The 14541-nt window shown below is 51.2% G+C and overlaps 1 protein-coding gene across 10 annotated transcripts in view; it reads left to right on the top strand.

Moving 5' to 3' along the window:
* Positions 1-14541, top strand: part of Kazn (kazrin, periplakin interacting protein) — a 912767-nt gene that overhangs the window by 805860 nt on the left and 92366 nt on the right. For all 10 annotated transcript variants that reach the window (XR_005974328.1, XR_005974329.1, XM_041651457.1 and 7 more), the window contains one exon: positions 4865-5056. Coding sequence is in view for 8 of the 10 variants with exons in the window: in XM_041651457.1 (XP_041507391.1) it covers positions 4865-5056 (192 nt within the window). In the remaining 2 variants the exon portion in view is untranslated. The remainder of the gene's footprint in view (positions 1-4864; positions 5057-14541) is intronic.

A 14541-nucleotide genomic window follows, 5' to 3' on the forward strand; every position in this document is an offset into this window, starting at 1 on the left:
CCTTAGCTCACCCCGCAGGTCAGGGGAGGCTATGGCTCAGAGTTCCTTGGGTGCTGAGATCATAGCCTTCTCCAAGAAGACAGAGGACACAATCTCTGTCATGAAATTGAGCCAGGCATGGTGGCACACACTTTTAATCCCAGCACTGGAGAGGCAGAAGCCGGTGGATCTCTGTGACTTTGAAGCCAGTCTAGTTCCAGGACAGGCAAAGCTATGAAAAAAGACCCTGTCTCAAAACAAAGCAAACTGGTGGTGATAAACTACACCTGACCCCCATTTAGAAGTTTCCAGAATGTTTCTATCCAATCTGTGGCTGATGGGCAGCCTGTGCCCCAGGATAACTACAAATGCAGCTCAGCATGACATGATAAACTTACTTAAAATTACAAGAGTTGGAGGGATTTTAAAATACTACTATTATTATTATATTATTTTTGTTTTGTTTTGGTGTTTTTTCCTGGAACTCACTCTGTAGACCAGAACTCACAGAGATCCGCCTGCCTCTGCCTCCCAAGTGCTGGGATTAAGGGCCTGCGCCACCACCACCTGTCTGTTGTTGTTGTTGTTGTTGTTAGCTCCATTGCAGTTCCCAGGGCCTGAACTTTGTAGGTAACAGCATTATGTCACAATGTTAAAAGGTTTAACAGAGCCTAAGAGACAGTTGCCTTGTTTAATGTTTACTGAAGGCCAGGAAACCAGCCTTGGCTCCATTCTAGCATTCAGGTCAGATGCCAGGGGTTAACATCAGGAAGTGTAGGAGCCAAGACTGAGCCCCACTAACCGCCTCAACCTGCCTGGCCTGCCTCTATCTGAAGCACCGGCACTGGGGACACACGCCCACCAGGGCCCTGCCCGAAGCTGGCACTGGGGTGCATGGGAGGAGATCCTATCCCTGTCTTTGAGGAACCCCACATTCTTAGGAGCTGCAGGGACCATGAACCTGGTACAAAGGCTTGGGCCCCCACTCACACAGTTGCTGAGATCTACTTCACCATGGGGAGCAAAAGCAAGCTTACCCCTGGGGGAGTGGGGCTGGGGGCAATGACACTGGTGACGAGGCCGCAAGACTCCACTCTCGCTCCATGCCGGGACTGATAAAGACCTGGGTTCCTCTCCTGAGCCTGAGAATGATGTCTTGGATAACAGTGTGCAGTGGGTGGTTTGACCACTATGGAGGGCTAGACAGTTACACAGCCCAGGACCGTGTAGCCCTCTTAGCTTGCTTCATGTGCTTCTTGTAGACACGTGGTGGGGATGTTTGCATGAGGAAATCAGCAAGCATCTCTGTTCCCAGAGTATGTCTCAGGACCCAGAATAGGACCATATTCTAGAAGCCAGAACAGGGTGCTGACACCAGACCACCCAGCCCCAAAGCCTGGCTCTGCTCTTTATCTGTAAGCTTGGCCCCATCATTTAACCTCCCTCTATCTCAAACCCCCAATCTATGAAGCTGGTGTGGTAATAATAGTACCTATTTCATGGGTTCTTGTGGGGATTAATCTACTTAAGACATTGATTGCCTCTTTATTACTAGGTGACTGTTGCTGCTCCAGCCATTAAATCCACTGTCTGAAGATAAAATGTAAAAAGATTCAGCCTTTCCCCCCCTATACTCCATTGTCCAAAACTGGGTCACACGGGCAACCCTAGCTGCATTGGAGGCTGGGAAGTGATAGCTTGTTAAAAGCAAAACTCTTACAGATGAAAGGAGATGGGCTGTGGAGTAGCAGGTTCCCTGGCAGCTTCCATGGTCACCGATTGTGGATGTGTTCTCTTGGGAGGGTATACTGCAACCCCTCTTCCTCAGGGAAGAGGCACCTGGGGCCTCTTGTGTGGGTAAGTTAGCTCCATGGGTAGCAAGCAGCTCCCTGAGGCAGGAGGATCTCCAAGCAACAGTCGCCTGATTGCCTGATTATGGCTTTTGTTGGTGCCTCTGCATCCCTCCCTTCCTGCTCCCTGCCCAGGGGGGTTTGCCCAGTGCAGGGGGGGCTACCATCCATGGTACTGTTTGCCTTTCTGGGCTTGGACAAAGCCAGCACAGTCCCGGAAGCTTCCTGTGAGCGGGCCACAAGCCTTTGCGGCATCTTGGCTTAGCAGCTTGGCCTTCCTCCTGTCTCCCTCAATGGCTGTCTATACTCGCTGGAATGGAGAGTCAACAGTCTATACTGTTCACTGCCCAGCGCCTTAGCCTCCCGCACCTGAGAGGCGAATGTAGCCCGTGCGGCTGAGAAACTTGGCTCGTTTTTTTCTTCATTAATTTTAACCCAACGAGCCACCTGTTCTTGCTGGCAAGTGTGTTGAGTTGTGCGGCCACACACCAGAGTCCAGAGTCTCTGTTCCCACACACTAGCAGTAATATCCATGTGGGTTTTCACAGAGTACGCCCCTCTGAGTACATTATGAAGGCCCAGAAAGGGATAGTGTCGTGTCCAAGGACACACAGCTGCAAGGTACCAAACCCTCTGAGGCAGAAAGCCAAAGTTAACTCCAGTTTCTTCATTGTCCCTTGTTTCTAATGTGTGGGTTTGGTCCCCTCCATGCAGCTGACAAAGCCAGCTGTCCGTCTTGGTGGTACTCACGTACTGTGGGCAAGGTGCCAGGTACGTTTAAGTGATTTGTTTTGGGGTAGGACTGGGGATGGAACTCAGGGCCTTGGGCACGGTAGGCACAGTCTCTGCCCCTGGACCCATTTACCCCATTTTGTACTGTTCACACAGCCAGTGTGGGTGCTTGGTAAGCTCGCAGGAGCCTCTCATTTTCCCTTAGTTGTTTTTCTAGCCTGGTTTCCTGTTAGGTGTGTGTGTGGTTCCCATTGGCTACTTCAGAGCTGGGCTTGGCTGGAGGGCTGGACCTCAGAGCTAGGCACACCTGTTTGGGTGGTGTGGTGCCAGGGCCACCCCCATGTTCGCTCTTGACCAAGCTCAGGTGCAGCAGCTGTTTGTGTTTTCCACCTGCACCCACTGCCTCGGGGTGTTCTAGCAGTGCCAGCCCCTGGCTCACTCTGCTTCCTGCGCCTGTGACCGTGGGAGGGGCAGCCCCACTGGGAAGAAGCAGCGCGCATGGTCCAATGAGAATGTAGGCCAACACAAGCGAATGCCAAGCCTAAGCGTGTTCCACACACTGCTGGGGATATACATACCCTAAGAACGACCCATGGCTTCCTTGAGGGCAGGCCCCTGTGTGTCTGGGATTTTACTTTGTTGTGTTTTTCTTAATCTGGCAGCCCTGACTGGCTGGGCTTCCTGTGCTGTGTAGCAAACAAGACCCCAAGAAAGGACATAAAATTTGTGGAAGAGTTGGCAAGGGACTGACAGGGCCTCTTGGGAACCACCGCTTGCCTGCGTGGACAATAAGAACTCAGTGGCTTCCTCAGAGAGCCTTGAAGACACATCGAAGCCATTCATTTAATATCAGGATGGGCAAATGAAGACCACTGATAAAGGGGAGGAGAGTTCCAGAGACTTGGGTGCCACTAAAGATGGCAAGCCAGAGCGAGGGACAGGTGGCTGGGGTTAAGGCCCTTTGTGATCCAACCTCCCGCCTGGAGAGAGGGCTGGGCCAGGACCATGCAAACTTACTCTGCAGGTTTTCAGGGGGATGTGACAGTCAGCAGCCTCCACTGGAGTCCACCAGTGTAAGATAGAGCAGCCAGGTGCCTCCCCACTCTGGGGTCTTTGGGGAAAGAACCTGCCTGAGGCTGCGCAGTGGAGCACAGATGTGTGTCGCGTGAAGGGGGAGAGCGTAGGGAAAGCTGGAGGATGATGGGAAGTAGGAAAGACCTTGGCTGTTGTGGCTGGGAATGGGAGGGAACAGAGCTGGACTTGCCTACAGTGGAGACCCTGGGGCTGTTTGTGGAGCTGTCACTGTGTCCTTCAGCTTGGTCCTTCCCCTGCCACCTCTTTTTTTAGAGGGTGGAGGAGGTTAAGAAAACTATATAGCCCAGGCTAGCCTTGAATCCGTTATTAGCCCAGGCTGGCCCGGAACTCGTTATTAGCCCAGGCCGACCTCTTACACTGGTGTGAAGTAAGTGTGCTACCACACCTGGTAGCTTCATTCTTGATGTGACATCGTAAGTGTGATCATCACGAAGGCCTACTTATGATCGTGTACACAAAGGCACGACCTGTCCATGCCGCCTCCTGTGTCTCCCGCCCCTGTGAGGGCACAGTGCTGCCCCCAGCACTCCTGGCCGTTTGAGGTTTATTGGTCTTAAAGGGACACCCCAGGGTCTGCAGGACTGCAGTGGTGGGTGATGTTCCATGAGCTGTCATCTTTAAAGTCTCATTACCTGGGTACCTTCTGAAGATGCGAGGCTCTCAGGATGCGCACACAGGGCTGCATACAGACGCTGTTGTGTCCTACACCCGTGGTGCCCCCAGTCAATGCTATGTTCTCTGTGGGTTCTAGAACCCCCTCCTCCCATGGGGCATGTGCTCTACAAGATGGAATTGCCCTTAGTCACCAGTTCTCCAGTGTGACACTATCCAAACCCTGCCTCACCACCAGAGAGTCACACAGTGGCACACCATAGCCTGGCCTTTCAGAGTTCCTTCACCTCCCTGCCTCAGTGGCCTTATGTGTAAAGTGGGGATCCTGTTGGTACCAGGCGCAGGTTTGGGGGAGTCTATAAGAAATCACACCTAGAACTTCCCCAGGCATGAGGTGACTTGTGGTCAGAATGTTGATGCCTATGTCCGTAGCCGGCAGGGGGACGCTGAGTGGTCCCAGAAGCATCGGCGGCTCAGGAGAGTGGCAGCTGCGGGTCCAGGGCCCACTTGGGAAAAGATCCTATGTGCACAGCTCACAGGAGTCACCTGAGCCCTTCCAGGTCCCCCACCTCTGACCAGCTGCTCTTGTCCCCTAGTGCTCCTGCGGGAGGAAGTGGTCCAGCTTCAGGAGGAAGTGCACCTTCTCCGGCAGATGAAGGAGATGCTGGCCAAGGACCTGGAGGAGTCACAGGGCGGCAAGTGCTCCGAGGTCCTCTCAGCCACAGAGCTTCGGGTACAGCTGGTGCAGAAGGAGCAGGAGCTAGCCAGGGCCAAAGAAGCCTTGCAAGGTGAGTGACCCGCAACAGGGGACCATTGCGAGCTTCCTGGAGTTGGTCCCTGTCACATCCTGATTCAGGGTGACAGTAGCCTTGAGGAGTGAAGAGCAAGTGGGCTTTTAAAAACGTGTATTTGAAGACAAGGAAGTCTTCAAATTAAGGCTGCATGTGCCTTTAATCCCAGCACTTAGGAGGTAGAGGCAAGCAGGTGTCTGGAAGTTCAGCCTGCTCTACAGAGTGAGTTCCAGGACAACCAGGGCTGTTACACAGAGAAACTCTGTCTCGAAACAATAACAACAAATTTATTTGAAACTTTTGTTAGTATATATTTTATATAATAATGGGCTCGTTATGACATTTTCGTACATGTATAGAGCATATTTAATCACATTCATACCCATCACCCTCTCTTGTCCCTCCCACTCCACTGCTTCCTTCCTCTTTCCAACCAGGCCCCTTTCTACATTCCCCCCCACCCACATTGAGTCTCATTAGGGCTGCTCACAAGAATATGGTGAGGCGCTAATTTTAGGAATGTGGCACCTTCCCAGTGGTTTCACCACTGAAGCAGACGTCTGCCATGCCTTTACACAACTATTAACTGCCCACAGATTCTCAGGCATGGGTGGGGCCTCGGAAGCCATCTCTGATAGACCAAGACACTGAGCTACTGCTGAGGCTATCCTGCGTTCTTGGGAGCCTGTGGGACCTCCCTGCTCAGGACTGAGCTTGTGCTGGGCTCTGCTGGAGAAATGTCTGTGGCCCTACTTATCACTCCTGTTTACCAAGGCAGGCCCTGAGAAGGGGCTGAGTGTATTCTCGTCATTCCGACCAGTGTAGTTTCCCTTTGAGATGCGGCATTGTGCAGCCCTGTCGCTGGGGAGACCCTTGAACCTATGCAGACGTGTTGGAAATCTTTTGCTGGACCCCAGTGTGGTGGTTACCAGCTGGCCAAAGATTACACACCAATGGGCCCCAAGTGCAACCAGGTTCCCTGAAACAGCTCTCAGTTCCTTTCTCCTCCTGCAAGGCTACTTGCCCCCATTCTCCGGGCTTCAGGGAAGGTTCCAGACAGTTTTTTTTTTTGTTTGTTTTGAGAAAGATAGGAAGCTTGTCTAAGATGCAGCTGCCCTGTGCTTTGAGAAATTGGTCTACAGTGTCTCCAGAGAACAGCTTTTGGGGTCTGCATGCTGCTGACTTGAAAGAGTGCATTCAACCTTTTGACATTTGTGACAGATGTCATCTGCAAAGGTTCACACCTGAGAACCGTGCAGTCCAGTCACAAAGCGTAAAGAATTGCAAAAACAAGTCTCGTGTTTTAAGTCAGTCTATGATTCTGTGCTGTCCCCGAGGGCTGCGGGTTGACCATGTCTGTCAGACATCTAGAAAAGCTGTGTCCCTGAAGCCAGAGCTTCCTTGTTATTTCAACCACCGTGACACCGGGAGCTGTCAAGGTTTGCATTTGACCAGTCCTGGATGAGCATCTCAGGTTTGGGAGAGAAGCGTTTGAGCCTCCAGGTCCATGAGACACCATGCAAGGGACCACAGTGGTGGCTCACGTCAGGTGTCCTGTCAGGAGCCTGGTCATGCATTGCTGTAGAGCAGCGAGGAGTCTGGGGTATGAACTTTCTTGCTGTCTAGCTTTGCCCTGGTGAAGTTCTCACATTATGAAGGAAGAGGGACTTTTGTTGGCTGATGAGCCACCTACATCCCAGCAGCTTTCCCTGACCCTTGCTTTGGTATGCACAGCTGACTGAGCAGGTGGCCATGTGACACATCATTGACATCCCCCAGGGTGTGTAAGGAGCCATTGGGAGGATGAGTGTGTACAGCTTTCAAGGCATATGAGGGGGATCTTATTTTAGCGATGTGTTAGTTACGGTTTCTATTGCTGCGAAGAGACACCACGACCGTGGCACCTCTTACAAAGGAAAATATTTAATTGGGGCTGGCCTGCAGTTCAGAGATTTAGTCCGTTATAGTCGTGGTGGGAAACACAGCAGCACACAGGCAATGTGGTACTGGAGAGGTAGCTGAGAGTTCTACATCCAGATCTACAGGCAGCAGGAAGAGAGGGAGCCACTGGGCCTGGCTTGAGTGGTTGAAATCTCAAAGCCCACCCCCACTGATGTGCTTCCTCCAACAAGGCCACACCTACCCTACCAAGGTCACACCTTCCGATAGTGCCACTCCCTATGGGTTGTGGAGGTGATTTTTATTCAGACCACCAGAGTCAGGGTTGTTGTGACTGGGTATTGATGGTGTGGGCATTGTGACCCAGCTACTACATAATGGCTGCATGCTTGGGAAGTCATTTTCCAAAGGTGCCTGCTTTTTCTCCATCCAGCCATCTAGAGGTCCATTCCAGCCTGGGTGGCTGTCCTTTACTCTGCTCAAGGACCTCGTAATATCCCCTGCCGTCTTCACTGTGGAGTCTCGTGGCCTAGAGTCTCCTTGGTGCTGCTCAGCCCAGGCTGTACATGCCCAGGTCCTTGGTCTCGCCAAGCCTGACACTCCCATGCAGAGTTGGTGCTGGCTTGGGAAGCCACCAGACTCTGCCTCTTGCACCTTTCCCAGAGTTTATTCCAGGGACAGAGGACCTTTCCTCCCCTGCCCTTGGCCAGGAGCAGAATTCTCAGCTGTGTTTGCTCTTTAAGACCTGGAAGGAGCCGTTTATGGGCCAGGAGGCATATTCGGGGACCTAAGCATTCGTTCCATCCTACCCTGACCAGAGCAAAGGGTAAGAATCCAGGGTTGCACAAAAGTGAGAATTAAAAGCAGTGCTGTCTACATCGACGAGCCCAGCTCCCTGGAGCACAGCATGCAGAGTGAGCATCCGACACCCCTGGTGTGCTGAGGACGTGTTCTAAGATGCTACCTGTATAGTATGAAATCTGTGTGCACTGGGTGTTTTTCCATTCGTGTGTCCTATGATAAAGGTTACTATACAGGTTAGGCACAGTTAGAGCTTACCCAGGGAAGCTAATAATAGAACAGAAGTGTTGTGACTATCTATTCGAAATCATTAAGGGGCCGGGAGATAGCTCAGATATAAACCCATGACCTGCGTTCAATTCTCGGCACTCAAATTCAAAAGCAAGGCATGGCGGTTTGCACCTGTAAACCCAGTGCTGGGGAGGCAGGGACAACAGAATCCCGCAGGCTTGCTGGCCATCCTGCCTAGCAGAGTCAGTGAGCACCGGGCTCTGTGAGAGACTTGTACCAAAAAATCAGGTGGAGAGTGACTGAAGAAGACACCTGGCACTGACCTCTGGCTTCCACACACATACACATGCAGGAAGTAACTTAAGACTTATGACATCTAGGACTTTCTATTTAGTATTTTTATTGACCATGAATAATGCTAGATGTGGATAGTACAGGTGTCTTTCCTTGAATTGTTGTTATGGTATGTCTTGTTTCCTATTTTATTGCTGTGATAAGGCACCATGACCAAAACACCTTGCAGAAGAGTTTGTTGGGGGCTCACAGAGTAAGTCCATGACCATCATACAGGTGGGGAACATGGCAGCAGGCAGGCAAGCATGATGCTGGAGCTGAGCGCTTACGTGTTTGAGACAATAACCAAGACCAGAGAGAGAGCCAACTAGGGGCTTGGAAACCACTTTAGCTCAGCCATGGGGTGGCCAGCTCTGGAGTCAGATTTGAACTGAACTTGTACCCCAGCTCTATCTTCACGTTTTCCTTTATACCCTAGGCTAGCCTTGCACTCGCTATATAGCCTAGGCTAGCCACCAGGTCACTGTGATCCATCTGCCAAGGACTGGGATTGCAGGTATGAACCGCTGCCACATCTGGCTCGACCTCTCACTAATTTTGACCTTGTCTAAATTTCCCAACCTGCCTGAACCTGCATTCCTTTGAGGTAATGTAGTGCCCGTGTTTCTTACCTTCAGGGCAATGAGAGTGGCTGCCTCTTAAGCCGAGAGGGTTGCGTGATGTGCAGGATGACTGGCTCACTACTTCCTGTGATCTATACAGAGGCCCAGTGATTGGCAGATGCCAGAGGCAAGGCCTGCCTTCTCAGATCTCAGAGCCACTACCTGTCTGGTTTCTAGGCCAATGGCACCCCCGAGCCCATGCACTCAAGGCCACAGGGTCCCTGAAAAGCTAGTGGCTGGACATGTCCAGTCCCTGAGAGCATTCCACCTGGAGTCCCGCAGCGTCCTACAGAACTCGCTTCTGCACCAGCCCCTGCACCAGCGACTGCACAAATTGCAGACAGATGTGGCAGGTGGAGGTGGGGCATGCAGAGGGATTTATGCACTGTAATGAGGAGAATGAGCAGACGTGGGCGGACGTGTGCCTGCGGAACAGGCAGCAGATGGCAGTGACACTTGTTAACCATCCGTGGCCCCAGGGAAAAGCAATGCCCCAAAGACTTCCGCCCTGGCAGAGGCCCCACCTCCACCATCTTGCAGTTTAGACGAGGCCTTAAGTTTGCAGCTTGGGTGAGGATTGGGAACACACGCAGGCACGGTCACAGAGGTCCCCAAATGCTGACATCAGACTGGGAAGAGAATCAAGCGTGGGGAGCCAGGGGCTTGGAGGACGCCTCTGCTGCCCTGGGGGTGAACGTGGGCATGTTGGTTTCGGGTGTTTGGTCTCCTCATGAGTTTAAAAGTAGAAAGCGAATGAGCAAGAAGCATGGTAGTGGGTGTGTCTAGCCCCTCCCCTAGATTCCCCGTGACCCCCACTGTGCTCTCTGGGAGCTCGAGGGACCATCTGCTGTTGATAATTTCCCAGGATTCCATTTCCTGACTTCCCTGTAAATCGCGGCTGTCGTGAAAATGGCTTTCTTTCATTTTTTTTCTTTTAAATCTCTTAACAGTGTGTTGAACATGCTGAGCAATTTCCAACAACAATAAATACGATTCGAGGACATAATTTTTAATGACTGCATAATGTTCCACCAAATGGAGGCTCCATTATTTATTCAGCCATTTCCCTGTCATTGGACATCTGAGCTGTTCCCATGTTTTCTCCTCGCTCCCTCTTTTGGCCACTATCACATGACAAAGATCCGGCTTGAAAATCTGTCTTTTTCTCTTGTCATTTTCTGTATTGCGTTTCTAATTTAGTGTGTGTGTGTGTGTGTGTGTGTGTGTGTGTGTGCGCATGCGTGTGAGAGACTCCTGTTCATGTGCATGCAAGCATTTGCCAGGGTGTTTGTGCAGACAGCTTGCAAGGATCATTTCCTTCCTTCCTCTTCTATGGGTCATCAGGATTGGCAGCAGGTGCCTTTACCGTCTGAACCATCTCATCAGCCCTGTTGTTTGCTTGTTGAGCAAGGGTGTCATATATTCCAGACTGGCCTCAGAATTGCTATAGTCTAGGGACTGGCCTTGAACTACTGTACTGATCCTCCAGTCTCTGAGTCCTGAGTGTTGGGATTATATGCTGCTACACCTTGTTGGTGTGGTCCAGGGGATCAAGCCCAGGGCTTGGTGCATACTAGGCAAGCAGTCTACCAACCAAGTCACACTTCCAGTCTCTAATTTTATTTATTTATTAAATTTGCTTTATATATGCGTATATATGCACGTGTTCACATAAGTGCAGTTACCTATGAGGCCAGAAGAGGGCGTCAGATCCCTGGAGCTGGAGTTAAAGTGGTTGTGAGCCACCTAGTGTGGGTGCTGGGAACTTGCCCAAATATAGCCACTGAGACATCTCTCCGGCTCCTGTCTGTTTCGTAGATGCTGTCTCTCAAACTTTTCTCAAGCTTTTAGGGAAGTGAAAGCCCTCAAGCTGTTTCTGTGGTTTGAAATATTACTGTTTGCCATTCTTCACCCTGGTGAAATGTCTGAATTCTAACAGATTCTGAAATAGCAGCAATGAGCCCTATACGTGTTAGCATCACTTGCATTGATTTCTTTTGTTGTTTTATTTTGGTCGTTTTTGTTGTTGTTTGCTTGTTTCTAGACAGGGTTTCTCTGTGCAACAGTCCTGGCTGCCCTGGAACCCCCTTTGTAGACGCATCACAGAGATCTGCCTGCTTCTGCCTCCCTAGTGCTGGGATTAAAGGTGTACGCCACCACTACTGGCTAACATGGATTTTTGAAGTGAGAAGTGACTAAATGGAGTCAACATGTGTCTTATGTTTTGTGTTGTTTGTTTTTTGAGGCAAGGTCTCTCCATAGCCCTTTGGAGCTTACCTTGTAGACCAGCAGTCTCAAACACACACAGATCCTCCTGCCTCTGCCTCTTGGGCTGCCCTGTCCAGCTTTTGTTTGTTTGTTTGTTTTGAGGCAAAGTTCAACTGTGCAGCTCAGGCTGGCTGGCTCAAATTCACAGCAATCCACCTGCCTCTGCCTTCCAGGTGCCTGGGTTATAGGTGTGAACTAGCACACTCGGCTTTACTGCTGTTTCTGAACAACTCCTCTGCCTACATCATAGCTCCTGTAGTGCTCTGGTGGAAAGCTGACCTCACCCACGAGGAGCTGGAAAAAAGAGGCGTGTACCGGTTGCCTTAATTCTGTAGCCGTGGCTACACTCGGTCAGCAGGAAAGCTCCTGAGTGGTAGGTAGGTGGTTTCCTGAAGCATCAGCTGTTGTTTCATGTAGTCCAGCTGGGCTTCCAACTCCCTGTGTAGTCAAGGCTATCCTTGAACTTCTGGTCCTCCTGCCTCTACCTCCCAAGTGTCAGGATTATAGGCGGCACACACCACCACACCAGGTGGATGGTCCAAAGGTTGAGTGTTTCATTATCCATTATCTATGTGTTAATGTCACCAGCATTGTCTCCCCAAAAGTCGTCTTAGTATAGAAAGATCTTAACGTACCATCATGGTGGCAAATCAGCTTTGCTGGACGAACTCAGATTCTTATTGCTCTGAAATAAACTTTAAAAATATTATTATTAGCTGGACTTGGTGGTTCACATTTTTAATCCCAGCATTCCTTGCAGGGCGGGTGGATATTTGTGAGTTCAAGGTTAGCCTGGTCTACAAAGTGAGTTTCAGGACTGCCAGGCTGTGTAGAGAGACTCTTGTCTCCCAACGTTGTATTGCTATTATTGTCATTGTTGTTAAACCCCCCCTCCTCCCCCAGACTGGGTTTCTCTGTAGCTTTGGAGCGTGTCCTGGAACTTCCTCTTGTAGATCTGGCTGGCCTTGAACTCACAGAGATCCACCTGCCTCTGCCTCCGGAGTGCTAGGATTAAAGGCGTGCCCCGCCACCACCCAGCTCATTATTTATTACTAGTAGGTGTGTTTTACACAGCCATGGTGCACGCTTAACGAACAGAGGACAACTTTGTGGAGTCAGTTCTTTCAATCCATCCCTACGGGGATCTGGGGATTGAACTCAGGTCCTCGGGCTTGCATAGCAAGGGTCTATCCCAGGTCCTCTGGAAGAGCAGCCAATACTCTTAACCATCATCACTCCAGCTCCAACCCTGTAGCTCTGGCACTTCATTTCCAGTTCCAGTCTCATGGTGTACTGGTTGGCTTGTTGCTGCCGTTCTTCTCCTCCTCCCTCTCCCTTCCTCCTCCTCCTTCTACAGAGTTTCATATAAGTCAGGCTATCCTCAAACTATCTATCTAGCCAAGGATGACATCGAACTCCTGATCCACCTACCTGACCCACCTACCTCAGTACTGAGAGAGGAGGTCCAGTACCCAGTGAATGCCATGCTAGAGATTAGATCCAGAGCCTCAGGCATGCTAGGCAGGGGATCCAGGGTCTCAGGCATGCTAGGCAGGGGATCCAGGATCTCAGGCATGCTAGGCGGGCTCTGCACCACCTGAGCTGCTTTCCCAGTTCCAGTGATGTCCTACAGTCTGTCGGCTGAACCCTTCACTCATGCTGAGAACACCTGTAGGCTGAATCTGCTTGAAATCCCACGGGTGCCCTCTAGGACCTGCAGGATATTACTGTGCTCATCCCCAAAGTTTGCCATCCCTGACTCTTGTTCCCTGTAGGGTCAGGGAAATGTGCCCATTTGGTCCCTGGAAGGACTGAGGTGGGAGCTGACACTGGGTCTCTTTAAAGAGCAAAGGGTCCATGTCTGTTTAGCACTGGGATGGCCCATGCGTTGTCCTCTGTGCCTTATCTGCATGAGCCCCTGCTGCCCCCAGCAACCTTTGTTAGCCAGCTACTACTGTAGCCTGTCTTTAAAATGGGCATAAGAGAGCTAGGTGGTTTGGGGGCCAACACCTGTCCCCAGAGTTCTCTGTGTGTTTTGAAGACATTTAGCAAAGATTTTCTTCTTTCAGGAAAGAAGGGAAGCCCCCAAAGAGTAGGGAAGGGAAGGTGTGGATTACTGTGTCTCACTGAGACCCTGGAGTCACTGGTCTTGTTGAGTCACCCCCAGTGTTTGCTCTAGAGTTGTCCCTGGTCATAAATGCCGGTCTAGACCAGTTTCCCCACCCCTTCACCCAGTCCCTTCCGTGTGCAGCTCAGGGAGCACAGCCTGTCCCCTGAATGCCTGCAGCCTCAGCTGCAGACCCCCACCCCCCCCACCTCCCGTATTTTAGGAGCAAGCTAGAGTTGCTGACCTTGAAACCCTGATCCTTCTGATTCAGCCCTGCTCCTTCCTGGGGTGGGGAGTGATGTGGACAAAGCCTGCTGTGATACACACCAGGCCCCAGACGTGGTTAAATTGTCTCCCCGGGGATCTCGGGGGATCTCCAGCCGTCCTTACCAGGCTGGGTCAGGACACACCCTGCAACTGTGACAGGAGAATGAGAGCTATGCTGGCCTTTGTCCCAGAAGAGGCACCCAGGCCTGATCCCAGGAAGTCCTGTGCTGAGCTGGCCTCTGAGGTGGTCAAGTTTAGCTGACTCAAGAACTGGTCCAAGGTGGCCCTGGGCACAGATCGAGTGTGACAGAGCCTTTGTGCTGGTTCCTCTCAGCCATGCTTGCTCCACAGGGGGATGCTTTCCTGGCCTTAGACAAGGCCCTGGGGTAGGACCACTATTCCAGCGATGGTCGTAAGGACCTTGAGGGGCACAAGGTGGGCATATACAGCAAGCCGAGAGTCTCACTCAGGTTAGTGAGCAAGCCCTGTGCCCAGCTTGTCACACACCCTTATCTACACATCTCTCTCACATCTGAGGGTGTAGGTCGGGGGAGCCTGACTATGGCTAGGGAAGCTGAGGCACCAAGCGTGGAAGTCCCAACATCTGACACAGACCCCCTATAATGAGAGTCTTTTTTTAAAAATATTTATTTACTTATTATGCATACAATATCCTGTCTGTGTGTGTGTCTGCAGGCCAGAAGAGGGCACCAGACCTCATTACAGATGGTTGTGAGCCACCATGTGGTTGCCGGGAATTGAACTCAGGACCTTTGGAAGAGGAGGCAATGCTCTTAGCCACTGAGCCAACTCTCCAGCCCTATAATGAGATTCTTTAAGTCAATTTTGAGTGTGTGCATGTGTGAATGTGTGTGTGAGTGTGTGTGTGTAGGCTTGCATGCCTCAGCACACCTGTGCAGGTTAGAGGACAACTTGCAGTTACACCTTGGTTT

Source organism: Microtus oregoni, unplaced genomic scaffold (assembly GCF_018167655.1).
Source record: "Microtus oregoni isolate MIOR12 unplaced genomic scaffold, Mior012 000005F_ref0000423, whole genome shotgun sequence".
NCBI lineage: Eukaryota > Metazoa > Chordata > Mammalia > Rodentia > Cricetidae > Microtus > Microtus oregoni.